At 37.0% G+C, this 27,638-nt stretch overlaps 3 protein-coding genes and 1 long non-coding RNA gene across 10 annotated transcripts; 2 read left to right on the forward strand and 2 right to left on the reverse strand.

The window, feature by feature from the left end:
* Positions 1–326: 326 nt before the first annotated feature.
* On the forward strand, positions 327–3,513 carry LOC128875048 (DDB1- and CUL4-associated factor 7). 2 transcript variants are annotated; one of them, XM_054120359.1, is made up of 4 exons: positions 327–526; positions 725–1,013; positions 1,083–1,635; positions 1,724–3,513. In XM_054120359.1, the coding sequence occupies exons 2-4, from the start codon at positions 761–763 to the stop codon at positions 1,956–1,958; spliced, it is 1,041 nt and encodes a 346-aa protein (XP_053976334.1). In that variant the 5' UTR covers positions 327–526; positions 725–760; the 3' UTR covers positions 1,959–3,513. The 2 variants fall into 2 exon arrangements, with proteins under 2 accessions (XP_053976334.1, XP_053976333.1); XM_054120358.1 differs by having other exon boundaries at positions 741–1,013.
* LOC128875049 (transmembrane protein 205) lies at positions 2,973–17,572 on the reverse strand. The gene is made up of 4 exons (XM_054120360.1): positions 17,107–17,572; positions 5,038–5,231; positions 4,789–4,952; positions 2,973–4,695 (listed from the first exon to the last, which is right to left on the reverse strand). The coding sequence occupies exons 1-4, from the start codon at positions 17,373–17,375 to the stop codon at positions 4,408–4,410; spliced, it is 915 nt and encodes a 304-aa protein (XP_053976335.1). The 5' UTR covers positions 17,376–17,572; the 3' UTR covers positions 2,973–4,407.
* Positions 7,624–10,607, forward strand: LOC128875050 (uncharacterized). Of its 5 annotated transcripts, none has more exons than XR_008456744.1 (4): positions 7,624–9,046; positions 9,117–9,327; positions 9,806–10,133; positions 10,242–10,607. It is a non-coding gene; the product is annotated as an uncharacterized LOC128875050 (long non-coding RNA). The 5 variants fall into 5 exon arrangements; XR_008456745.1 differs by having other exon boundaries at positions 7,624–8,520; XR_008456743.1 differs by having other exon boundaries at positions 7,624–9,327; positions 9,806–10,156.
* A 3,515-nt stretch (positions 17,573–21,087) lies between the features above and the next one.
* LOC128875145 (cullin-associated NEDD8-dissociated protein 1) lies at positions 21,088–27,448 on the reverse strand. 2 transcript variants are annotated; one of them, XM_054120512.1, is made up of 17 exons: positions 27,177–27,448; positions 26,461–26,630; positions 26,086–26,299; positions 25,690–25,982; positions 25,433–25,595; positions 25,084–25,357; positions 24,474–24,980; positions 24,082–24,365; positions 23,868–23,999; positions 23,631–23,799; positions 23,263–23,554; positions 22,978–23,176; positions 22,642–22,899; positions 22,372–22,560; positions 22,053–22,296; positions 21,832–21,978; positions 21,088–21,756 (listed from the first exon to the last, which is right to left on the reverse strand). In XM_054120512.1, the coding sequence occupies exons 1-17, from the start codon at positions 27,216–27,218 to the stop codon at positions 21,620–21,622; spliced, it is 3,714 nt and encodes a 1,237-aa protein (XP_053976487.1). In that variant the 5' UTR covers positions 27,219–27,448; the 3' UTR covers positions 21,088–21,619. The 2 variants fall into 2 exon arrangements, with proteins under 2 accessions (XP_053976487.1, XP_053976488.1); XM_054120513.1 differs by lacking the exon at positions 27,177–27,448 and having other exon boundaries at positions 26,086–26,317; positions 26,461–26,581.
* Positions 27,449–27,638: the final 190 nt, after the last annotated feature.

Raw genomic sequence — 27,638 nt, forward strand, 5'->3', positions numbered from 1 at the left:
TGTTAATATCTTCGTAACGAAGCCTCGGACAACATTTTCGCTACGGAAAAAGTTGTTTGAAATCACCTCCTGAACTACTCCTTTTAAGGTGTTACAACATTTTTGGGACACCCTGTATATGGTATAATAATATAACAAGCAATTTATGAAACCTCTCAACATGAACAATCGTAAACATGATTTAACGTCACATTAATATCATTTTATACGCCATAAAATAAAGCATTATAATTATTAAAATTAATTTATTATCGAAATTAATATGGAACATCTTGGATGCAAAGACTCCGTGACAGCGAAAAATCTCAAATTTGAAAGAGCGCCATTTTATGTTATCGCGACAGATTTGGTTAATTGTATGCCTCTATGAAGCTCGCTAATTCGAATATTAACTTCTTTTAGTTAGTATTCGTACAAGTAAATCATTCTTCTCAGGAACATGTTCACCATGAAAGAGTGAATCTTTACAAATCACGGATAGATCGTGTTCGAAAGCAGTTTTGTTTTAAACCCCTTGGATTTCGAGGTTAGTGTCGAAATCGCAGTGTTATTTCCTCCGTTTGTTGATGGTTATGAAATTACATCAAAGCTAAATGAAAAATAATATCATGACTAGGATCTTGTAAAAGACTTTAATTACATGTTTATCTTGCAGTAGCTTTAACAGTTATATTACTATGTAAACATAAACATTCGAACATGTTAATTACAATTTTATATTTAGTATGGATTCGTTTTAGTGGAGAAAATACACAACAGTATGGCTCTACACAGCGTACCGCCTAAAAGGAAAGAAATTTATAAATATGAGGCACCATGGCCTTTGTACAGTATGAACTGGTCTGTCCGTCCTGATAAACGATTTCGTTTGGCTCTTGGTAGTTTTGTGGAAGAATACAACAACAAAGTACAAATAGTTTCCCTTGACGAAGAGACTTCTGAATTCAGTGCCAAAAGTACTTTCGATCACCCCTATCCGACAACAAAGATTATGTGGATACCAGACAGCAAAGGTATTATTATTCTATTTATTTTTTTCATGTTAATCTCCATATCTTAAATTAATTTTCCATTTTTATTAGGTTTGTTTCCTGACCTCCTGGCTACATCTGGAGATTACCTGAGAGTGTGGCGAGCAGCTGAACCAGAAACACGATTGGAGTGTGTTTTAAACAATAATAAGAATTCAGACTTCTGTGCTCCCCTTACATCCTTCGATTGGAATGAGGTGGATCCAAATTTAATCGGTACTTCGAGTATAGACACCACGTGTACGATCTGGGGCCTGGAAACAGGACAAGTTTTGGGTAGAGTCAATATGGTCACCGGACACGTGAAGACGCAGTTAATTGCTCATGACAAAGAAGTATATGATATAGCGTTTAGTCGCGCTGGCGGTGGTCGTGATATGTTTGCATCTGTTGGCGCGGATGGTTCCGTAAGGATGTTTGACCTACGACATTTAGAACACTCAACGATAATCTACGAGGATCCACAGCACACGCCTCTTCTAAGACTGGCGTGGAACAAACAGGATCCTAATTATCTCGCGACGGTAGCGATGGATGCTTGCGAAGTGATTATTTTAGATGTCCGAGTCCCGTGTACACCGGTCGCAAGGCTAAATAACCATAGGTATGCGACTCATTTTATTATCTTAACATTTGCTTTATTACACCTTGTATCCTTGAAAATACTTTTCAATTTTCATCTCATTTTTTAGAGCGAGCGTCAATGGGATAGCATGGGCGCCACACTCGTCTTGCCATATTTGTACAGCGGGAGACGATCATCAAGCATTAATTTGGGACATACAACAAATGCCAAGGGCTATCGAGGATCCGATCCTTGCTTACACAGCTGCAGAAGGAGAAGTGAATCAAATACAGTGGGGCGCTACGCAGCCCGATTGGATTGCAATTTGTTACAACAAAGCTGCAGAAATCCTTAGAGTATAAAAAAAGTATTTTCTACTAGGTTTCCATTTTCTCAGATGTAACAAAATTTCTTTACGAATTGTTACTTAAAGTCATTTGGGATCACCATTTTGTTTCAATATTTGTATGGATGTAAGCTCCTGCCATCCGTTTTTATTACTTTTTTGTACCTGTAAAATAGACATGTACAAATACTAGTTATTTTGTCAAATATTGAGAATTCAATAAGGAAAATGCTTGAACGATCCGGGTCTATTACGATATAGCGCACGGATATCTCGTAATCAAACAATTATACAGAGTTCAACTGTATTTGTAAAAAATTTTGAATCGATTTTAATCATTTTATACGATTTAATTAGTTTTACGAGTCTAAATTATTTAAATAAGGCCAGGCCGAAAATATCAAGTATATGTACATGTTAATGTAACAAGAATGCAATGTATTATCATTGTGCCACTGATATTTATGTATGTATTTAAAGTCCTCAGGATTATCAAGCAAATGTACACTTGATCAACTGAAATGATGCAAATATAGAAAAGCTCATTGAACAATAGTTAAAGGTTAAATAGTAGTATAAAATTTGTATAAGATTTCGTACATCTTCAATAATCAATAAATGAATATCATTGCATTCTGGAGATACACGATATATAGAGACTGACGAATCACATGTATATTTATAATAATGTAAATGATCGTGATTGATGTATTTTATTTTGTAACTATATACCAACGATTATCGATTAAATTAAAAACAATTATAAATTTATCCACTTTGCAAAGGGATCGTAAATTAGCCGAGAAAATTCGAACAAACGTTTTTCATTAAATGGAACAAAATGAAATATATCAGTTACGTTACACGATTGTATATATGTTTATATTTACATACTTACTTGATTTTGTAGAAAATAATAGAATATAATAATAGGTTTTCCATACTCTCCAGTCTTATTTAAAATATATACGGAAATTATTATTATATTATAGTACGTGTGTGTATTCATAATATAATAAGAGAGGAAGAAAACGTTAAACTCTTTTATTACAATGACAAAACTTATAGTGGTAGTATTGGTGATACTAGAATTAGTAACGAAACAACTTATGTGATAATATGATTACATACTTACGAGTTTTCAAAATCTTTAAGATGTAAGATTATGTCATGAAATTGTAATTAAAAAGTAGTTTTTTTATACGTAAATTATTTAAATTAGTACGAAGGAAATTGAAATGCACTAATAATACATTCATTAAGAATCATATCTTCCATAGACGACGTAACATGATAGGATTCATAATTGACACACTACGAATTTTAAAAAAAGCAGAATTTATATTAATGTCCGATGTATTATAATTTACAGTTACGCAATGGGCGAGATGCATTATTTACAATAATGAAATGCGAGTACATGAGTCAGAATATTAGCCAATTGAAATACATTAATTTTTTTCGCAATTAATCTCGTGTTTGTTTTTAATAAAATATCTGACGACTTCATACAGCTGTAAGATCATACTATTATGTACTACCGCTACTTTAATAAATATGATTAACTCTGATACAGAGTAAGCTCTTCATTACCTACCAGTATAGTCAGTGATATTTTTCCGAATGTTCCAATTAATCGATCATACGATATAATATCAATAAATATTTACATGTCGCTACGTCAATTATATTTTTTAAAGTATTGTTAATAGTAATTTACAATAAACTTTGGTAAGAATTAGTGTCCCAAAGATCCTAGGATAATCGTCTAAATTTCTCGTGCACACTGGTTTAGACAATAAAGACAATAAACACAAGTACACTTTCACTCTAAACCACATTTCACTGATTTTTTAAACATTCATTCCTTTTAAATAACAAAATTATATTTAAACAAATTTTTTGTCCAGATGCATACGTGTAATCCACACATACGCACATTTCTAGAAAAAAAAAAAGAGTGCAATTAATAATAAGATACCGTCGTTCTTCGAACTTTTATTATAATTAATGCATCGCGTTGATAATAAATAAAGAAGTCATGTTTTTCATATTCATTTAAATGTTCCTAAGGTTTCGCAATTGAAATTTCTACGACAAGAACGTGGCTAGATTACACCGAATGCTCGTTCTATAGGCTCATAGATCAAGCGCAGTTTCTATTCTTAGAATTCTCGTTCACCTTTCAGAACACAGGAAAAATTCAAAGCATATTTTGTTGTACAATTCACCAACATAATATGGGTTCATTATTTTCCTTTCAAGAGAATGTACGTCAGATACTTTCATTAAAAATTGCTGACGTTCGCGAAAATTAAAATCATAAGAGCATTCTTCCTATACTCAGAATCAAACACTAAATGTTGCTCAATGTTTTCTCATTAAAATAGCGTTGAAACAGTGCTTATTATTTTGGAAATTCTGAATAAATACGTTCAGTAAAATTAGCATAGGCTCTCGTGGTTTTAAAGAACGCACAATTTGCTTGCTATGTAATATAAATGCAAAACTGTACACCCCATGGTCAGCATGTTCCCCATCGCGATGGAAACGTGAACACGACGGAAGGCGTTGTGCATTCTTAAGTAGTGTGGACAGTGCTTCAATGGGCCTGGGTTGTGGCGACCAATTTCATTTCCCACTCCGGCGGCACGTTCTAAAGTGTTCTTTTGCACTATTAATTGCAGAAGTGGTGGTGTCAAGTAGAGTCGTATCAACAACTCTAGAAAAAATGCACCAGTCATTGCACCAACCTGAAAATATTATTTTCATTTTAGTCATCAAGTACAATATGATATGTACATTCTTCAATTTTTGAGGAATATATTATTTATTATTCTACGAACCTGAATAGCAATTTCGGTATCCCATGTATGCGCTGGATGATGTTTAATAAATATAAGAAGGGTAGTGAGGCTGAGACACGCGTTGATGGTGAAGTATCTAGGGAACAGAATGCGTTGCACTTCACCAAATACGTGTCTCGGTAATGCGAAGTATAGAGAAAGACCTGCAAGAGTAATAATTCAAATAGTAAGCAAAGTAACAGGTAAAGTAACAATTGTACTGTAAATTCATATTCTTTGTATGCATACCTGAGACAAAAGTCATCCAGATTTGGGCACCAAGATGCATCACAAAGGAAGCTAAGTAAATGAAGGAGGCTGCTCTGGAGTGAGGATGACCAGCAGCTTGCACTCTGTCTTTGATTGGGACCAGAGCTGATGTCACGCACAACACTGCTGCTATCATTATTACATGAGCTGGTTGAGTTGTGTAAAACAAAATTCTGGAAAAGAGAAAACGAAATTTTACATTAGTATCGTAAGCTGAAAGCTAGATTTTAAAAAAAATTTATTTTTTATCTTTACAATAATCCCTTTCAACTTGATATTTTTTATTAATTTTCCCCTATTTAGTTTATGTTCTAATTATTATTTGTCATTGGTCCAGATACTAAAAATTTATTATAGACACTAATATTTGTACATAAATCGAGGATTGCTCGATCCATCATTCCCGAGTTAACGATCTATAATTTTCCATAACAGGGTGACCATTAGCACCATTATCATCTTCAACGGGGATCCGTTCCATTAATTCGAACTGCGTCGAATATCTATAATTACGATTGGAACAACGAATCTCTTGTAAGCTTGGTTACGTTAATAATCTTTCATTTCCAGATAAATCGACATGTTTAGACTTTATCGTTAATGCAATGAATACATTTCCTTGCAATTTCAGTAGAAGACAAACAAAGCAATCGTCAAATATATTATGATCTGTTCAAATTTAAAAAACAAAAATAAATTTATTCATTACTGCTCCCTAGGCTTGATCGAATTGAAAATTGTCTGAAAATTCGCGCCAACTTGATCGATACAATTTACACGACTCGCGTGACCGACTCTGATTATCGAATCCGGTTCTCCGTTAACTTCACTCACACGAGACTCGAGCGACATCACGTCAGGCGCCAGACGACGCGATACCAGATGTTATATCGTCTGAGTCAACAGTCCACTTAACCCCTTCGTGCTAGTAAATCGATGCAGTGATTATTTTCTAAATAACAGTTTGTTTCGTCGTAAATAAGATGAAATTGGAAGTGGTTACAAGGGACTGTGTTCCGATATGAAAGAATAAAAGGAAAATGCACATATACTTTTATACTGGGTAGGAATTTTACCTATCTCTGACTCGTACACTCTCGTCACAGTTCATGTGTGTATTCACACCTGTTGGTTTACATTGACGTATGCGAGTATTTGCCACTTCACTCCTGTTCTCAAACACGTGGCATGCAGAAAAAGGTCAATGAAACCGCGATTTGTTCTCTGGTTTAGTTTTATATAACATTATGTAACAATTGGATAATTCAGTTAGGACAACTACCAGCGATTCGCTCTACGATTTGTGTCTTTTTCGTAATTCTTAAAAAATTATAATTTATATATATACATTTATAATTGTATATGTACATCAAATAATGAATGAAACTGTACTGTTGCATTTTTATAAGCTACATAAGTATGATCAAAGGTTCTTGTCGGTAACTAAGAAGAATGACCTGAGTGGCACACTTGACTCAAATGATTCCGTCTATACCATCACTGATGCACGGAAGGCCTAAGGCTTCCGATTGGTAGAATCAGATTGGCGACGCGTATTCAACCAATTGGAAGCTTTATGTCTTCTCTGCGTCCGTGGTATGAATGATATCTTTGTTCAAATAATTTTCGTGGCAATTGTGACGTCCGTCTAAAAACTTTACGAATAGTTTGACACTAATGCAACATAATGCATTTATAAGATTACATGCAAATAGGGCAACCCCAAATCCTTCAAAAAAGAATTCAAGAATTCAAGAAAATTGGAAAGAGCCTCACCCGATGTATCGAAATATCAAGTTGAGGAAAGAATCTGAGAAAAGAATCCGATCGACGTTACCTCGACGTACATTTCCCTTGTTTGTTCTTTCGCGAACAAACAAGCTCAGACGGTAAGTTTGTTAATTCCCAGCTCCCGAGATAATGTTGCGAAGAAGCGACGCGTCGTGTCGCAACAGCACGTAAAATAAAAGTCAAAAATATATGGATCAAAAGATAAAACGATTGCTTCGTCCGTGAAGTCGCGGCGCGACGGATGGACAGAAAAAAATGCCACGAACTCATTGTCGAGCACCGCGTGCGAACTATAAAACATATTTGCCGAGGGCTTGTCGGCGCAAACACGGGAGCATTCAATATTTACCGCCAGACTGCCATATCGATGTAATCAATTCGCACGTAGCCCGTGGACTGGTTGCATCATTTCTCCGTTCATTATGAAAGGTCCACATGTGCGCGTAGAGCGTCGATACATATTTCGAAATCGAAATCTTATTTGTGGAAATATTTTAAATCGACCCCAGAAAATCGATCGCTTGATGGAAAAATCATGTAACCATATACGAATTTACGTTATACAGGGTGTCCCAAAAATGTTGTAACACCTTGAAGGGGGTGGTTCGGGAGGTGATTTGAAACAATTTTTTCCTTAGCGAAAATGTTGTCCGAGGCTTCGTTGAGGAGATATTAACGGAAAACAGTGACCAATCAGAGCGCGAGTATGCCGGTGGAGCGAAGACTACGCGCTAAGCAGCCGCGCTCATACGCTACCGCGGCCGCTCCACCGGCATACTCGCGCTCTGATTGGTCAGTGTTTTCCGTTAATATCTCTTCAACGAAGCCTCGGACAACATTTTCGCTAAGGAAAAAGTTGCTTCAAATCACCTCCCGAACCACCTCTTTCAAGGTGTTACAACATTTTTCGGACACCCTGTATAAATTAACAAACTAGAATTAGTAAGCAGTTACAGAGTCTCGTGATTCTCATCATTGAGTTGAAAAACTTGCGGTTCCTCTAAGATCCACTTTCTATTTTTATCCAGCAATTCTTTTGTTGGGAGTATGGCATTACACAAGAAAGGGGGTCACAATTTATCCCAGTGACAGTAATATTCTGTGGAGAGTTTGTTCTACGGGAAGTAGTAAGTAGCGCTGTCTACGATTATGTGGACACACGTGGTTCAACGTTTGCGTGCGAATAGACGTCATGTTTTATTGCACATTAGGTTCGAGGCTTTCTTGGTCGGTGTTATATTACATTTAGCACCGTTCGGTGGTCGTCTGCGAGGATGTTGCGGCGTTTCGTCACGATTGTAAATAATACCTGTTCATTATTATCGGAACGTTTTTACGGAACGTGTTTGTTCAAGTAACGGAAGATTTTTACAATTATAGCTTCGGTAACCGTTTTAATTATAAAAAATTCGTTCGTTAAACATTCTAAATTTTACGCAACAAAGAACGGCTAAACAATTCTTCATCTTTTAGTAGCTATTCGAAATTTAGGTTTAAATAAGAATTTTGCCAGTCTCTGGACCCGTTCATCGTGGAAGGAATTTTTAATGTGTTTTTCTTAGCACGAAAGGTTCTTGACCGATCGCTTCCAGCGCGCTGTATGCTTTTCGGGGAATTCCAGAACAGGATTATGCACTCTGTAGCATAAGGACACTCGTATGAACTATCGAGGTTAGTAAATCAACTCGTGGCGTTCTTCCTTCTTCCAAGGAAAGGTAAATTTGAACGTAAAACGAAAAACAAATTGTTTATCAAGAGGGATGCTAATTTTATTTCTCGAGGTTAACAATCTCCAAGTTTACGAGGTAACCATGAAGACTGTATAAGGAGTCCTAACTGTGTAGTGTAGAAGTGTTATCAAAATCCCGAGCTTGACGTTATGAATACGGCGCGGGTGGTCATTTCGTCTCGAAGTACGCGCAATTGGACCCACTTTGTGCCTCGATTATTGTGCGAAGACGTACGTCGATCAATCATGCTTCGAGACGAACGACGGATCACTCAGTTGCGATATTTCGACACGCAATTTCGCGTTCTCCATTCGTGCACGCTGCATCTCTCTATTTATACTTCGAAGAGTAGTCACGTAGACGTGACGACGTCAGCACGACGTCACACATTGGTTCGCTATGCCACGGGAGGCGTGGCTTAGCCAGTTAGCAGTCACAGGATCCAGTTTATTGGCCGCAGGAGTCGCGTAGGCGTGACTTCTAATACTAACGCTAATTTTCTTAAAATTACACTATTTTAAACATTTTTCTTTGCAGAATAGAGATGTAAAGTTATCGGTGAAAGATTATTTAGAAGATATATTTAGAAAAAAATCCTTTTTCTACTTGATTCGAGCACGAGTCAACGATAATATTTTTCCTCCTAGAGGTGAAATGCAAGCAACAAATTTATGAAAGCGCTGGATCACTGATAGCAGCGATACCGTCAATGAAACCGTAGAGGCAGCATTGATAACAGCTGTCTACGGTAGGTAACGTTATCCCGGCCGTTTCGTGATTACATCAATCATTCTGGATCATCGGGCAGCCAGTGTTAACTTTCTCACATCAATTATTTACAACTCTATTCGAGGGTCAAGCCAAGGCATTCTTTTCAAATTTATCTCTCTGCTTCCCCATTTTGTAATTATTTAAACATCCTGAAAATATCGAATAAAAGAATTAATTCAATTCCAGTGCTAGTTAATTACAAGTAATTAGAAAATTATAGAAGAGGAAGAGTATAACGTATTAGGTTGTCCCAAAAGTTTCTTTCGTTTTATTAATAAGAATACATGCACAATATTTTATGTTTTATGTTACATATTACTGAATTGTGCACGATTCATTTTGCTCCATTACTGTTACAACATGAATATCTATGAAATTAGATTATTTATATAAACACGACCTAATATATGTATAAACGCTAGTATAAACATGTTCGACTGTTTTTCTCGTTCCAGGAGATTCCACCTGTGAAAGGGACCCGGTATCGATATCTGCACAGTCGTAATTCGACTCGCAAATGCGCGAGCATTTCTGCCAAGCGTTCTGCTCGCTCGTGTTCTTAAGCATAAGCCTGCAAGATATAGTCCATCGGGCATTATGAGGTATGAGCAAGTTATCAGTAGGCACCGAGAAACGTGCAAGATGGCACGCACACGCTACCTTGCAATTATAATCCAGATTTCAACGTTGATCAACCTGACCAAAGCACTCTGCCTGACTCTGCCTATATCATACTGTGATTTTGACGAGATGCATGGAGATATCGTAGATAGGTTTGTGTAAGTAAGTGGAAATGTCCCAAGCAGGTAGGAGTCAGACTATCATTTTGCTGTAAGGTTAGCTTTGTATAGTATTGTATAGTACGGTACCACTGTTATTTTCTCTTTTTAGCTGTGGTACATCGAAAGATCATACCTGCCCTCCTCTATCTACAATATCTCTATGGATTCCTATCAAGAAATGATTATACGTCTCCATAAACAAGCCAATTACCGTTCGATATCTTCAATCATCCCGCACCGTGTAGAACCCATGCTCCGCACGTGTGGTACTTGTGCAATTTGGGGAATAATCATGACCGATATTCGCAATCAAATTCGAAGTCTGTTATCGCAACTAGTGTGTTTTTACAATAAACATCGATGAATTCTGACCTTCCTGTAAGATAACAGCCCCCATCGACAGATTAAGACGATTTATTTCTGCAAATTTGACACGCGCATTCGCGCGAATATACAACCGCGAGACGAACGCTCTTATTTTAGGGCGAACGCGTTAATCGACGATGAACGACTTCGACGCACGTCGTATTGCACGCGTCCACTTTCAACCCCGTTGTAAATTCGAGACGAGACTTTTGATAGAGCGCCAGCTAAAGCTTTCGGCCAAATGTTCCCTGTGATTACAGACATTAACATTCCTCGCAGACTACCTGTCATTTCTTGCGAAATGGGCGCCCACGGGGGGAAAAAAGGTTTCGGGTCTCCCCCCCCCCCAAGACAAGAATTATCCATGAATAATTCCGTCTCGGAATTCCCTACCGCAAATAACCGGCGGATTTTTCGCGATGCAGTTTGCAGTTGGAATTAGCAGTTAGAATTCGAATACGTTCGTTCGTTTTTTATGGGACTTTCTAAATCGATTCCGAGTATACAATTGGCTACCTGGTTATTACTTATAATTCTAATTTTGATTTGTAGATATACAGGGTGTCCCAAAAATGTTGGAGGTCATTGAAAGGGTGGTTCGGGAGGTGATTTGAAGCAACTTTTTCCTTAGCGAAAATGTTGTCCGAGGCTTCGTTGAGGAGATATTAACGGAAAACACTGACCAATCAGCGGGCGCTCCATTGGGATACTCGCGCTCTGATTGGTCGGGGAGCGCGGCCGCCTAGCGCGTAGCCTACGCTACCGTCGCTACCGTGAGCGCTCCACCGGCATCCTCGCGCTCTGGTTGGTCAGTGTTTTCCGTTAAAATCTCCATAACGAAGCCTCGGGTAACATTTTCGCTAAGAAAAAAGTTGTTTCAAATCACCTCTCGAACCATCCCTTCAACGACCTCCAACATTTTTGGGACACCCTGTATTCGTCTTTTCATAAAATTACCCACCGTGAAGCACGCGCTTCAATTGAATAATCGACGAGTAATTAAATGTCGCTTTACCGCTATCTGGGTAAAGGCTATGCAAATAACGCGTCAAGCGCATGCGCAGGCTGGTGTTAATTGTCGGTACTTTCACTTCGACTAACAACCGTAACCGTTCATTTTCTCACGCGTCATGATTAACAGACGATGACTTTCAAAGTCGTTGAGCACCTGCGACAAGGTTGAGAAAGCCAGCTGGGCGGCAAAAAGTGGCGGAATTAGGAAACGAAAACAGGTTTCAGGAATCCCCGAGCTAACATTTCGCGGTCCCCGATAACATACTGTAACATACTGCCAGAGAATTTTTCCTGTATCTGCCAAAAAGAAATCATCGCGTGACTAACCTAGACGATCGTGTTTTATCCTTGTCACGCGCAGAAACAAGTATTTTCGTGTTTGATGGACGGCCAAAAATTGTCTCGACCTGTTTGCAGTTTCTAAAAATATTTTTTTTTATTACTTGTTTTACTTAAAAAAATATTTATCCAAAAGAAAAACGTAATTGTGACGCACGTACGTGCATATCTGAAGTGTCTGTGACGTTAGATGTCGTTATCAAACTTGCATTTCTTGCGTAACCGACGCAGATTCCTAAATACCTTCGTTTCGCGCGCTCGATGAAATGTGTGTCGGTATGCCATTCCGTTTGTCTTTCTTTTACGCGTGCGCGGAACGATGCATTCCCAGAAGCTGTCGCGCACGTGTCTAGAATCAACGCCAATGACACGCAATTATTACTCGACGCGACTAATTTTAGTCGCGAGTGAATGCACTTTAACAGCGAAACGCGATAAATTTAACGTCGCGTCTCTATTTTTGGTATCGGAGTCTATACGTTCTTGCTATATTCAAATCGCGATACACGGTTGCCCGTGACGTTGCGACGTGAAATGCCAGCGATAGAAAGTTGAAAGTCCGAACTCGCGGGCCAATCAAAATACGGGTGCATATATTTATCGTTCCCTAATCCTAAATCACTTTGCAGTAAAGCTTTAAGTTAAGTTTCTTTATCTATTTACATGTAAAAATGTCTACGCGATATTATAATTCTTTAATTGTAACAAAAATAATTTTAATTAAAGAATACTAAAATATCGCCAGCCATTGAGAAACACTAACAATCAAGAATTATATACTGATCACTTTACAAACACTTCCTTCTTTTATATTTTTATATCATTGTAGTATCGCCTCCTCTGTATCCTCAACAATAAGAAGTCAAACGAGAACACGAAACGTAGGGTACATGTGTGGTCGTGTAGGTTAAGCGATCGAGTGTGAATCCGAGGATCGTGGGTTCGAATCTCCATGCCTTTATTTTTCATTTATACTCCTACATCGCTACTATTTCTGAAATAGTATTTCAGTATTATCTATATTTGGCTACAAAGAAAGAAGGGGTAGCGTTTAATCCTAAAGATAAATGCAAATTGAAGCAATATGCAGAAGGATGATTGATAAGCAATCAACGTTTGTCCATTTCAAGCAGAAATAGATCAAAGACCAAGCTTGGATCAATAAATATCAGGAGAAAGATGTACGAGTCAGAGTCTTACTCAAAGTTTATTGAAAATGTTTATCGAATAAACACGTCGACGGAAAAGTTATATCGGAAATGTTGCTAGTTCTTCGTGTATTTTTCTCACGTCGCGATAATCATTCCATTTTATTCGTGTAATTACGACGATAAGATAATAAAAAGATAATTCAATAATCCTTCGCGTATAAAATGTAAATGAGACACGCGTCGACATGTTCACCTGATTAAGTCTACCGCTACGGATTCAAACCAGTTTATTAACCTATGAATCAGCATATAAAGCCGTCACTTCATTTTTCAGCTGAACACTGCTCCCGCGTATTTTTCTATTTTCAGTTTCCTGCTCGTTAGATTTACAAGTTGACCCAATAGCCTAGCGACGATGGTCCCGTGACATTCTGTAGGACATTTCTTTTCCCACATTCAAGGCGAATTCGGTAAAAAGAAAACCTGGCAACTCCATTTAAAAAAAAAAGTTGACCTCCGTGAAACATTTACACCTCTTCCTATAAATAAAACTATTGACGTCAGATCGTGTCACTCTCGAAACCACGCGAGATTTGTTCGAAACATTTTCGTCTATTACCAAAAGCGTGCTAGTTGTTCAGCGTGACTAAATACGTCGTTTGAAAATATTAGAGAGACCAGAAAGTAACGTCGTTTATCATTTATCAGCTCATTGCACAGCGACTGATTTTTATCGATCAGGCATTGAAAATTTGCACACTAGATAGCAAAAGGTTGTCGATAACGAGGGCGACGACATAATTAATTAAAAATAATATCTTGTTATAAATTAATTTGTTTGAATTTACTCTAAAAGAAACGATACATTACGTAACTATGGCCTTTGTAGTTAAAGATTTAATTATAAAAAGAATACCTATTGCAATAAAATATTGTACGAAATGATAATCGAACTGAAGTCCCCTCGTTAGTAAATTTCTACAGTCTCGGACAATATTCCCAAATTCAAATAATTTCACATTCATTTTTCATTTTTGCATTATCTTTTTTATCGATGCACGAATACGAGCTCCCTATGGAAAAAAGTTTCTGCGAGCCGCCACAGCTTCTCGAGGGTTACGCTATTCTATATTATCAGTCCCGTAATCTCCGGATACTGTAATTGGAAAAGGTGGCGCCCTAGTATCATGCGGTGCCCGCTGCCATTCTTATTCGACCGTGTAGTCACGTAGCATATTGCGTGCTCTAGTGTGTCCCCGTGTTTCTTTCCTTTTTTTTACTTTCATTACCATTATTACAGATACACGATGGACAACGTCTATTTAGCCTTGAATCTTTCGACACAGTTACAGGTTCATTTCGTGTACCTCGGCCGTTACTTTCAAGGATCATGAGAACTTCTGCCGTTAGTTAGTCCCAGAAGTATTCGTACTACGTTTAATATTCGTCTACGTTTCGTTCGCAATATGTAGATAAATCAACTCTTACGCGTTTACGTACTTACAATGGAAAATTAATTTGCAAACGTTCTAATTTATCTAAATAAAACGATAGATTTATTTAGATAAATTTCTTTGCTGGATATACTGTTTTCTGTTGGTTCGTTTCTACTTTAGTTTTCTTTTAAAAATAACGAATACGCGGCAAACATTTTTTAACACGTTCGTCAATAAATAATTAATTCTTCAAAATCATCCAGTCTAATATTTATGTATATTTACCGTTGGACTCTTTTGAACCAAAACGGACATTCCGAACAAGCTATTCCTGCTTTTCCAGCTTTTCTGTACCGCTATTTGAAAAGGTCGGGAAAAAAATAGAATCTACCTGCATCGAACATTCCTTTCCTGTTTCTCCAGAGATCTTTCCACTTTCTTTCATCCGTGACTCACGCTAGGTAAACCCGTAACTGTTTCAAACTTTGGAAACTCAATATTTTCGATACGTTCGCCGAACTAACATTTTGTCTCGAGACCAGCGAAGAATGAACAATTTCGAAGAATTAATTATTTATTGATGATCGTGTGAAAAAATGTTGCCGAGTATTCGTTATTTTTAAAAGACAACTAAAGCAGAAATTAATCAACAGAAGACAGTTTTTAGGATATGGAAATATCCACACTGACACGAAATAATAATAAAAAAGTTGTAGTGAAATAAAATTTTTATCGTTATCGTGTTCACGACACGTTATCGATTTACGATACTGAGTGACCGTCTTGAAAGAACGAATGTTGTATCGTTCACGAAGTAGTGCGAATCGTACATCCGATTCCATTTGTTGAATTATATTCAAAATATAAAACACCAGTTTGAATTGAAAATTCGTACATGATAAAAGTATGATTAACGATACGAAACCACGTTTTACTGTACGATACTGTACGATAACGGTCGTTATCAGTCGCAGACACTACACTTCAGATCCCTATCGACCAACGAAAAAATGAGGAAGACGTTACAACTATTTGTCACGTGATAATGCTTACTCACGAATTAAACTTCATTTTCTACGTTCCTGCGCATGCGCGATTTCGTTAATTTTCCTAACGAGATTATTCAAAATCTTTGCGACGCATCTGCCATAAGCGCGATCGATAATGAATTCTAATCTCGCATTACCCCGTTAACACTTATCGCAATTGTAATTATCATCTGTCAAACACTCGATGCTTGATTCGCGTCGAAAGTCTTTATCTGGACGAACAATAACCGATTACACGATTTGCGAGTGCGACCTAGACGAAATTTCGTATTTTATGATGGATGGCGTTGTTCCAATTAAATCGGAACAAAATTTGTACTCGAATCGCGTAGTCTAAATTCTCTAAATAAAATACTACTATCACTGACAGTTTATGTTATCTATTACACTTCGGAAACCTCAAAATAAATCATCACGAATCTTCGGATAAATGGTATCACTAACATTAAAAAAATAAAAGAAAATGATGCATAATTAATTTTCAGCTGAGAAATAAAACTGATATCACACGCATCTGTACTTTAATCCTCAGACGAAACTTCCTGATAGTATTATATATAACTGACTAAACGCGAACGATAATTTTTATCGCTCTTTAATAAATTCCGTTGGACTAGTTACACACTAATATTACGTTCGTCCTTCGATATACATATAATTTATATGCGTCCTGTTACATTATTCGCTACTCCAACCTCTGTACAATTAACGGGATGAGAAAGGCTCAGAGAGTGTACAGGGTCTTCCAAAAATGTTGTAACACCTTGAAAGGGGTGATTCGGGAGATGATTTGAAACAACTTTTTTCTTAGCGAAAATGTTGTCCGAGACTTCGTTGAGGAGATATTAACGGAAAACACTAACCAATCAGAGCGCGAGTATGCCGGTGGAGCGTAAGCTACGCGCTAGGCGGCTTCGCTCATACGCTACCGCGAGCGCTCCAACGGTATACGCGCGCTCTGATTGGTCAGGGTTTTTTGTTAATATCTCCGTAACGAAGCCTCGGACAACATTTTCGCTAAGGAAAAAGTTGTTTCAAATCACCCCCCGAACCACCTCTTTCAAGGTTTTATAATATTTTTGGGACACCTCTAACCTCTGTACAGTTAACGGGATGAGAAAGACTCGGAGAGTGTATATCCGCGACGAATCACGTGTCGTTTACCGAGTTCGATTCTTTTGCGAGATAAACGCGGCCAAATAGAAGAGAAAAAGTACAGAGACTCCTCACTCGAGGCTTTTAGATGGACCACGTTTTGTCGGTCTGCAGGGCTGTTCAATTTCAACGTAGAGGTACAAAGTTACATTTCTAGAGTTCTATAGTCACTTCTTTTCATTATAACCAATTGATCACGGTGAAAACTTATTTAGGGAATTTACATTTCCCTCGATAGCATTCACTTGTTATTATTATTTACCAGTGCTAGCACACTAATGTCATCAATTCTCGAGACCTTTACTAGTATCTTTTAAACTATTGGATTTCTAAACTTTTACCTTGGATTTTCGGACTTTTCAGGTCAACTATAAGATTTGATAAGTTTTAACCAATAATAAATGGCCCCCTGAGACAAAGTTCAGCCAAGTGAACTACCCCTGAACCAGTATATGTATACTCACTTGAAGAATTTCGTCTGCTGTATCGTCTCGCAGTAGTTCGTCAGAACCTTCAGAAGCGAGCTGTAGTTGACGGTGCTGGTCTTCAGGATGTCATCAGCGATTTCTGGCATGTACACCTGGGTCTTCTGCTCCTCGACGATCTCCAGCTCTCTGGCCACCAGTTCGTCGTGCAGTTTCATGTACTTTTCTTTCGCTTTTTGCAGCTTGTTCTGCTGATGGACCACAACCGGCTCACTGGACTCGATCCCGACCACCGTACGCACGCACATGATTCTTCCTCGAAGTGAGATACGCGACGAATAAAATAATAGTTAGTCTCGAAACGTGCCGAATCGTGTTTTGGCCAATCACACAGGGCGGTCTCCTGTAAGAATTTCGATGTCGTTTTGGAAGACAATTTGGAAATCACGACGCGATCGAACGCAATCACGAACTTGTACTGTCGCACAGTGCGCCGCGGACGCGGACGTGACCCCTTTTTATACCTCCCCACCATCGATGCACGATTGACCAATGACGGGGATCAAACGATCGGAAGGGTTCGCTTGGGTTCGCTGGTCGGGAAATCCTGAATTCTCGGGGGATGAGTTCGGCGATCTGTGAAGATATTTCCGTAATGTGCAGAGTTAAATTCGATGTGGAAGCGTACTAATTAGTTCGAATCGTTAATTAATACGCTGGATCTACCCAATTGCGCAGATTATACGATTATATGTATAGAAGTAACGTAGTTAGTACGTATCTTAGGCTTCCTTTTTGGTTAGGTTTCTTTTTCTGATAAATTTTAAGTTACTACGATACGATAAGACTAGTTTCTATGCGAACCTATTATACATTTAGTACTAAAAGGACTAATAAAGTTCCTTCGAAATTTCGTAACTAATTAACTTCACACAATACGTCAATCGTGCTGTGAAATAAATCGGAAGGATTTCGCGATCGGATCAATTTCGCCATAGGTTCGATATACAATAGGTTCGATGCGTAAAACGATAATATCGTTTGATGTGATTCATTTTCTTTCTTCTTCGGATGATTTAAATTGCAACTTAAAGTTATTTCGATTAAATGAGTCAGAAACTAAATACAGATTGATCAGAATACTTCGATTAGATGTAGAATGAATAACTAACATATTAAGTCCCTTGTGTACCAGAAAATTAATTCCAGAAAAGAAAACGATCCATTATTCAATCGTAAATGCGACAAGGAAGAAAAGACACGAGAAAAGAAAACAAGGAAAGGGTCTCGTGATACATCGAGCGTAATTGATGTTTTTTTATTCGCTTGATATCAAACGAAGGAATGTAACATGTCAATGAAAGATTCTTGATATATAGGATTGTTTTTAAGGTGATCCTTTCCAATGGAAACTTTTCAGACCATCACGTTCGCGAATGTGCAATTTGACTGAAAGTCAAGGACGATGCGTACACATCTTTAACAGAGAATAAAGGTCATCTTGATATTCTTTAAGCGGAACACGTTGTCATCCGCGGTACAATAAAAACAAATAAAAACGCACTGGAACATTTTGTGTTATGGAAATAAAATTTGCCATTGTTTCTCTCTCTCTCTCTCTCTCCCTCTGAGTCTATCAGCTCTGCGTGCCCATATCTGGATGCAGTGAACATTGTTTCTTTTTACAAAGAATATTAGTCTTTATTTTTATAAATATAAAAGTCGATAAAAAACAATAGTGTGAACACAAAGGGTGCAAGAAAGATTCACCCGCTCATTCAGCCGCTTCGTGAGCGCGGGAACTTATAAATTTGATAGTAGCCAATTACTGAACTATACTAATTTTGGTCTTAATACTAGTGGCGCCATCGGTGGCAAAACGCCCAAGTTTATAGTGAAAATAGTTTCCACTGTTGCTGATAGATGGCGCCACTAATCAAAGAGAAAATAATTACTATTACAATAATTAACTATTCATAAAAATGATAAATGTGACGTGCCAGTTAATATATTGAAGCGTTACAAGGTAAAGGATCGTATTAATTATGCATTTATGAGAAATAAATGTTAATTGATTAAAATATATCACGTCGCCATCTTAGAGGAACGGTGGAAACTATTTTCACTACAAACTTGGACGTTTTGATACCGATGGCGCCACTGGTACTAACAACCCTTTGACATTGAGCGTCATCTAGCGTTGGAAATAGAAAACTATTCCACTACAAACTTGGGCATTTTGCCACCGATGACGCCACTGGTATTAAGACCATATTTGGAAGCTCGCTTTCCCGCCAATATTAAATGTAACCTACATTTTTTTTGCATATCCTGATGTTTTGAGGATTTGCGAATATAAAAATGGAAAAAAAACGATTACAAACATTTGCATGTATGTATGTATAAACGATCCTGGTATTGTTGGCCTCTATTTTTTGTTATGCCTCACGAATTGTTTACTAGAACATCATGAAATTTGGTAGAATCTATTAGCATTAAATTTTTGAAAATATTCGATGAGTGGCAGGGGAGATATTTACTATAGAGGTGCTACTGATTATGTACAAAGAAAGAATAAAATAATAATAATAATAATCTGTACAGATCGTGCAAGCTTTCAGTAGAAACTACAGAGACATTTAATGCTGACTAGTACTAGACGATCCAACACATATAGCCACATATTCCGTCACCTTACACACAAATGTACTATTGTCATCAGCAGAGTTAAATGTGACACCTCTCGAGGGTGCCTACGTGACTCACAGCAACGTCACAAATCCCGACACCCTAAAATTCGTAGAATTTTTGGTAAGGTCGTTACCGTTCTCACGTATGCAATATTTCTTGTAACAGCAGGTCCTCGAAATCATATTACGTAATTCCTAGAACTCCCATGATTGATACAAGTTTCCTTTTTTTAAATGATATTCATGTAATACATGATTAAAAAATGTTCCTAAAATTTTGTTCTTTTATTTCATAAAAATACGCAATAATTGATATATTTCAACGTGTTAGGAAGTGCACTTAAAATTATTTTGATATTTTCGAAATAAAATTGACTCGAAGGTGTCCAAAAGCTAGTTACGTGAATTACGTGGAAAACGTGATTCGCAGCAGGTTTTGGAATTGTTTGGAATTAGGTGAAGGCCTGAACCCACACGCGCAAAGATCAACACAAATCGGGCATCGGTTGTTAAATGATTCAATAAGCAACGCAAGAAGAAGTCTCGCGTTCTAATTTTCCCTGCAATCTGAAAACAAAAATGTTTCTCCAACATTCCTTTAATTAATTTATAATTAAATAATTTATCTACGTATCGGAAAAACATTGTTTAAATCGCAACATTTGTCATAAAGCATGTACTACATTCGTAAATGTATAAATTGTATTTTATAGTTCTGAAGTGACGAAAGAATGAGTAACAGTATTCTAACTGTATCAACACTAGTTTGGATTCGTATAGGTGGCGGAGGGTATAAAAACCAGTTCGTCTTCGTAGATTTCTAAATTCGATAACCCATTGTACAGTCCCAATAAGAATACTGTGTTGACTACAACAGAAGAAAATTGTGGTTATTGCACAGTATTGAGAAATATATATTAGATGACTCTACGTTGATAAGAGTATTAGACGTTTCAATAAAACCAGATAATAAATTATACATTGTCAGAAGAGCTACGTAATTAAAGGCTATCGACCGCAGAATATTCAGCAAAGTACCCCACCACCGTTTCTGTATTCATAAAGTTCCAGCTATTTTTAGCACGCGTCAAAACTAACACTACGTTCCATTCTAACGATATATTGATGTTTAAATATTATGTGAAAATATAATGCACACTTAAGTTACTCATATAAAGGTATATTCTACAGGCTTCCAGTACTATATAACATATTTTTCACAATGTAGTTGGTAAAAGGCCATTAACGTTCGAAGGGAAAGTAGTAGACAACCTTGTTAATAAATTTGTTAAGGAATCGGATATGTAGGTCAGCAAATAAGAAACGAACACGAGCAAGAAGATCGTACATTAATCATAAACATTTGGGTCAATTGGCGCAATCGAAAAGGATCGTAAACGTGATCACAGTCACGTTATTGGGAAGCTTTGTTTCGTGTTCTTAAACGATACGCCTGAAACGAAATAAGACTCGGGTTTCTTTGCGTTATCTTTCGTTCGCATAGCGCTCAACAATTCATTTGCCTGAAACAAAATAAGACCGAGGTTTCTATGCGTTATCTTTCGTTCTCGCTTGGAAAAATTCAAGCACTCACGACGATTCAGATTGAAAATTTCAGTGTTGTTTTTATTGTTGAACGAAAGCCCGATGCGTTATCGTAAAATGCTTACAATTGGCAAATTTATTTTTGTAATTTATACATGGCGTATTACATGAAATCACATTCATTTCAAACTACGTTTCAGATCAAAGACAATAATGAAAAAATAACGTATAGAAATAAACTATGAATAATATGACCGCGATCATGCTTAGCTAACAACGATCTATGTGAAATACAAAAAGTAAGGTCGTGAAGGTTTTTAACTCTGATCCATTGCGTTATTGGTTTCGTTCATACTGCTGCCTGTGCAGTCCTTCTGAATTATTTCGAACAGTGGTTGCAATTCGGGTGCCGCTTTGATTTGTGTTACAAACTCGCACAACGATGGATTTTTATCTAGAAAGAATAGATTATTTCAATCCCTGGAAAATTTTCCAGGATAGAAGATCTATTATGATGAAGACTGTTTACCAGCATCTGGAATAGTTAACAATGCCGCTACTGCTCTCAATGCTGAACGTTTGAGTTCGTCTTGTTTTTCGTATTCCTGTTTCACTGAGTTTGCCTTTACTTTCATTGTACAAGTACTTTTCAACGGTTCGACTAATCGTTCCAACCCTGGGACAAATACAAATGAACAAATGTAATATTAATAAATGGGAACACCGTCTTTGCTTGCGCGTAACGCTTACTTTGTAGAACTGCTGTAGGACACAACTGAGCGAGCCTGGCAGTCATAAGGTAGGTTAACATTTTGATATCGTAATGATCTCTGAGGCCATTCTCAACGTGATTCAAAAAGTTGAAAATATCCAATCGATCCAGACAGGAATCGAGCAACGTATACATGCATTCGAATGCTGCTTTTCTGAGATCTAATCCATCGTCCACTGTATGTTTGAAGGGGCCCATTTCAACCTCTCTTATCAGTTCTTTCTATGATTAATCAATTCAAAATCCCATCAATTATTTTTGTTCGAGGTATTAAATATTTGTTCATTAATCAAGTACCTTTATCTTAGTTTCGGTATAAAGGTGTGGTAACACAGAATCTAGCAAATCTCTTATAAGCATTGGTTTATTATGAGCTGCTGAATTAAATGCAACTAAAGCTACCCTCCTCACGTTCAGGTCAGGGTCTTCCAGCGCGACTAAGAAATTGCCCATACATTGTTTTAACATGATATCGATTTGTTGAGGCTGCAGAACATGTTTTAAATTACTTATGTATAGATACAACAATCGACAAATTTTTACATAGCGTTATATCTTTATACATACCTGATCTGAAATAGTGAACTTAACAGCGGTAACTGTGGTGGTTCTCATAAATGCAGATGGCGATTTTAACGATTCCTGTAATCTTGGTAACAAAGTGGCAGGATCGATCAAAGTGAGCTTTCCCAGACATTCCGCGACGACATTGCGCGTGCCTTCTTCCGTGCATTCGCAATGTCTGTATAAAAGCATCCAAATCGAAGGCACGAAATTTTGTAAGTGGGATACACCTGACGGACTAGCTGACTGACACGTAATAATCTGCAAAGTATTATGTTATAGATAAATTGTTATTGAATTAACAAACACGAAACAGATAACATTTTAATATCAGACTACCTCTTTTAACGAATGTAAAAGGAGATATTGTCGTTTTGGTTGTGCCTCAATTTCTTTTAATATAAACGGCAAATATTCTGGGAGATTGCCAACAGCTATGTTTCCCAGTGTGTAACTAGCCGCCGATTTTACTTCTTCCGAATGGGATGAAAATGAATTTAAAATAATATGCTTTAGAGAAGTAATTCCGCTCAAGTCCCTGAATTAGAAAGAAGAAAGTTGATCATCAATGATGACCTGCAGAGAAATGCATTGAAAAGTCACATAGAAATGAGTTTTACTCACACGTGTCTACCTATTTCACCGATAACCAGTAATGCAAAAATATGCTGCGCGTCGCTTTGTGGACTCTGAACGTCTTTTAAAAATTGTTCTACTACCGCCTGTGCTTCTCGATGCCATGTGATAGTTAACGCAGCTGCACACTTGGCGAGCGAATGATAAGCTTGCTTATGAAGAACAGATTGACTACTAACAGGCGCTATCAACATCGAAAGCAATTCTCTGTAACCAAGACCCGGTATGTCTGCCTGAACTAAAGCTTGGAAAAATTCCAGCATCGAATTCAAGGCTACGCCTGAAATATGGAGGCAAAATGAAATTAATTGTTGAGTGGTATGTGATTATAATAGCAACATTGGTTCGTTTGTTACCTTGGAGAAGTGGAGATTTTACAAGAACTAATATCTCCGGTAATATATTATCGGTCACCCTTGTTAAAGCGATAGGATGCAGTTTCGCGATAGTCGTGAGAAGATTAAGAGTTAACTGCGCAATATGTAGATCAGTCTCATTTAATAGCGCTGGTAATTCTGTAGTAACCTGGCAAAATATTAGTTGGTTTCAATTCCATTCGTTATAAAATGAATTTTGTAAATATCTTCTATTACCTTATCTAATAAATCTACATGGAGAGCAGAACTATAATTTTGAACCAAAGTGTACAAAAGTGGAAGGGAACATAACTTCAAAGCTCTCTGATTTTTTCTGAGGAAAGACCCAAGAATTGGAATCGCATCTTCCTGTAAAATACGCAATAATGATAATTTACAGAGAAATAAGATGCTTCAAAAAATATTAATTTCTATATAGTAATGCATGTACCATAATTGGCTTTAGATCCACTCTTAAAGGAGATGATGCTATACAGGTTAAAGCTTTAACTGTCGTGAGTCTCGTAATTTCATTACGGAGTCTGTCCAGAAATATGGGAAGGCATACGTGCAATTCATCGCACAAAGTATCCCCAAAATGCGCGAGAATTTGACCCATGCAAGCGATGGCTCTTTCTTTCACTTCTTGATCGATGTCTGCTGTTCTCAGTCTCATTAAGGTGCAACGATATATTTCGCCAGATAATGATGTAAAGTCGAAATAGCATGGTTTGTCTGAAGTAGTATTCGTTATCTTAATTAAATTCGTAGCTAACATGGTTCAAAATATTTTAAGCATATTCAATAAGCGATATCTACAATTATTATTATTTCTCAACTTACCATGTGGTCTAATTACTTGGACAAGCTGTTGCAATACCAGCAATGCTTCCGCGGTGATCTTATAAAATGGATCACCGACAGCAGCTATGATTGGTGGTGCTAGAACTGCCATATGAGCGTGAAACACTTCAGGTTGATGAGTTACCAATAATGTATGTACGAAAGCCAATGTATCAATTTTCATATTTGATGAAGAATTTTTGTCTCCCAAAGAATACTGTATACCAGATATCAACGCGGGTATGTGATTGTTTAAAGCACCAGGCAATACAAGTACCAGTTCCTTTAATAACGAAAAGCAGTCTTGTCGCGTCTTGATGCTCTTCTCTTTCATTTGACGATGAACTGCTTTTACTATCAGCGGAACTTGTTGTTGTAGCAATGATATTGGACCGTCATCGTCTTCCATTGCATCAGGATCGAGAGGCATGCCTGTAGCTGGTCTCGTCTGTCTTAGAAGTGCAATATACGCATGGAAAATATCCGATTTTACGTTTTCCTCTCTTTCTGTAAAAGTTCATTCTTTTTATACTTCTATTGCTGAATAAAATTTGAAACAACGTTAACGAGTATGCTTAGATTGTCCTCTAGAGACTTGGAATTAAAATACCTTTAAATCTTGAAATCAGTGCTGGAGAAATAACTTTGTAAAGATCAGGGAGAAGTTCTCGTCTGCTAGATACAACAGCTTCGATACACTTTGCAGCTGCTCTACGAACTTTCCAACTCATATCATCATCATCCGAATACTCGTCTTCGGCATCTTCCTCTCCGTCTTCCTCTACTTCCATTACGACGCCTTCTCCATCGGACGAATCGTTCATGTCGTCATCGTAATTGTAGTTTGGGTCGTATGTGATATAAACCAAACAAATTTCTATAATCTAAAAACATATTACTTTATAAGATTACAAGTAATTTTTAGAAGTCTAGGATTCCACGTAAGCGGGGTTGGTTACTTTATTTATGTGTGGAGTGATTTCTTTGGGGCATCTGTACACAAAAGACTCGAATGCTTGTAAACAGTATTCTCTTAGTTCGTCGTCATCCTCGTTGCTATACTGTACAATTAGCGGCATGACCCTCTCGATTTGTTCTCCGAATCTGTGCCCTGCTTGACGACTGTAAATATTTAAAAAAAATGCAAACAAATATCTAAGAGTCGTAAATTGGGTAATACTGTAATTAGAAGACAAAACAACAAAACAAAACTTACCAAATAGAAGCGATGCACTGTATATAAGTGCGTATCACATTTTTTGCAGTTTGCGTGGTAAGACCTTCAAGTAAATGATCTAGAAGTTTATTGTACAAGTAATTGTTACTTGAAGTCAGAAGGTGACTCAGAGCCACTATAGTACGCTTTCGAACTGCTTGACGCGGAGACGAAAGTTGTGGTAATAGCGCAGCCAAAATGATGGAGTGAAAGGCGACTAGTAAAGCACCAAATCGAGACAATAAGTCAGCTACAATGTCGAGAGCTTCGAGTTGCACGGACACATCTTCCTGCTATATATAAAACAATTAATTCTTTTGTTCTGAATGTATAACATAAACTTTTACTAAAATTCTAAAATATATATAAATATGAATACTTAATTATGATAATTACTTTTTCAATAGCGCTACTGAGTCGACCAGTTATTCGTTTACAAACATTCGCGACAAGGGCACTGGATCCCAAAGGAAGTTCAGAGATTACAGTTTTCAAACCGATACTGGAAATATCTCTCAACTGTTCCTTGTCTGATACCATGTTACTGCACAGCGCATCTACGATAGTTTCCACTTGGTACTCCTTTACCTTATTGACTAAGGGCCCCAAACTGAAATCGGACACGTTTCTGTAATCGTGTCCAAATACAGAGAAAATCTTGCAGTTGCAAGACAGAACTTAACTAATATTTTTAAGTAATATACAAGATTATTATGAAATTAATAATAGAGATTACTTTAGATTTCAGGTTTAAGTTACACATAACTTTACCATTTTACAGCAAGATTTTGTACTTCTCCATTTTTGTCCTCCAATAGTTTTAAAAGCATCTTTACAACTTTACGCTCAGAATCGTCATCCAGTTTGATGCTATCCTTTTGTAACTCACTCATTAGATCATTGGTTGCCATAAATCTAAAATCTTTGTCGCTGGAGGTCATCTAGGAGAATGAATTTTATTAAAATATGTGTATATGGGTTTAAAATAAAATGTAAGATATAAAAGAAGTGTGGTTACTATGGCAACAAAGAAATCAAATATGATTGTGATAACTTTCGTGATATTTACATGGATAATTTAAATGTATCACCATGATTTGTATAAGAAGGCAATACAGATACTCGTATAAACAATCATAAGGGAAATATATTTAAATATTTTGAATATATCAATAACAAAAATTGAATGATCATAGTAGTCCATAAAAGTAATGATTATGTACAACGGAGAATACACATAAAACATGTTTTGGAGTATTTATGACAAACACAATGTTAAAAAAACTGGTAATTTTCAAACCCATCTATTATTATTTTATTAATAGTAAAAGAATTATAGAAATAAAACGAGGTTATGTAGAACCTTAACATTATCACCGGACAAGCGCAAACACTCCTACAAAATATCATCTTAAAACAATCAGAGGAAAAAATTTATTCCATCGATGGAAGGTAGAAGTATTTGTTTGTAAAAATGCATTGAATACCTTCTCCAGCAAGTTTGCGATTTGATAAGAGACACTAGCCATGATTGAAAACTTTTTCACAGCCGGTTACAGTTGTCGTTCCAGTATTCTACGTTATAATTAAACGGAAAGAAACGAAAAATTACGAAGTTTCCTAGAAACAGACGACACTAAATGCGATTACGTGTATGCGTTTAAAGTTCTCGCTAGAAACTGTTTTTTTAATGAAATTTCGCCGTCGGCAGCATTTCAATACTGCGAATCTTTACCGCAAACTTCGACTGCCAAAATTTTGATGGTAATTGTGCGTTCCTAAATCCACCAAAACAACAACGACAGATGGGAAACATTGAAACGCTGCCTTGCACTTGATGTAATCGAATGTAATGCACGCCACTTTTCAAATTTGTAATCATAGCTATGGTTTAAAAAAGAAAAATTCAGAAATAAAAATGTTAGTTAGAAATACTTAGCAATATAATA

Source organism: Hylaeus volcanicus, chromosome 4 (genome assembly GCF_026283585.1).
Source record: "Hylaeus volcanicus isolate JK05 chromosome 4, UHH_iyHylVolc1.0_haploid, whole genome shotgun sequence".
In the NCBI taxonomy this organism is placed as follows: domain Eukaryota; kingdom Metazoa; phylum Arthropoda; class Insecta; order Hymenoptera; family Colletidae; genus Hylaeus; species Hylaeus volcanicus.

What these genes read in the sequence shown, in the direction of transcription:
- LOC128875048 (XM_054120359.1), top strand. Translation starts at nt 761, where the DNA reads ATGGCTCTACACAGCGTACCGCCTAAAAGGAAAGAAATTTATAAATAT. An exon ending in GTGGATACCAGACAGCAAAG is followed by an intron (nt 1,014 to 1,082) that starts GTATTATTATTC and finishes CATTTTTATTAG; the next exon opens with GTTTGTTTCCTGACCTCCTG. An exon ending in GCAAGGCTAAATAACCATAG is followed by an intron (nt 1,636 to 1,723) that starts GTATGCGACTCA and finishes CTCATTTTTTAG; the next exon opens with AGCGAGCGTCAATGGGATAG.
- LOC128875049 (XM_054120360.1), bottom strand. Translation starts at nt 17,375, where the DNA reads ATGTGCGTGCGTACGGTGGTCGGGATCGAGTCCAGTGAGCCGGTTGTG. An exon ending in CAGCAGACGAAATTCTTCAA is followed by an intron (nt 5,232 to 17,106) that starts GTGAGTATACAT and finishes TCTCTTTTCCAG; the next exon opens with AATTTTGTTTTACACAACTC. An exon ending in CTGGATGACTTTTGTCTCAG is followed by an intron (nt 4,953 to 5,037) that starts GTATGCATACAA and finishes TTACTCTTGCAG; the next exon opens with GTCTTTCTCTATACTTCGCA.
- LOC128875145 (XM_054120512.1), bottom strand. Translation starts at nt 27,218, where the DNA reads ATGGCTAGTGTCTCTTATCAAATCGCAAACTTGCTGGAGAAG. An exon ending in TCAGTAGCGCTATTGAAAAA is followed by an intron (nt 25,983 to 26,085) that starts GTAATTATCATA and finishes TTTTATATATAG; the next exon opens with CAGGAAGATGTGTCCGTGCA. An exon ending in CCAAGTAATTAGACCACATG is followed by an intron (nt 24,366 to 24,473) that starts GTAAGTTGAGAA and finishes ATACTACTTCAG; the next exon opens with ACAAACCATGCTATTTCGAC.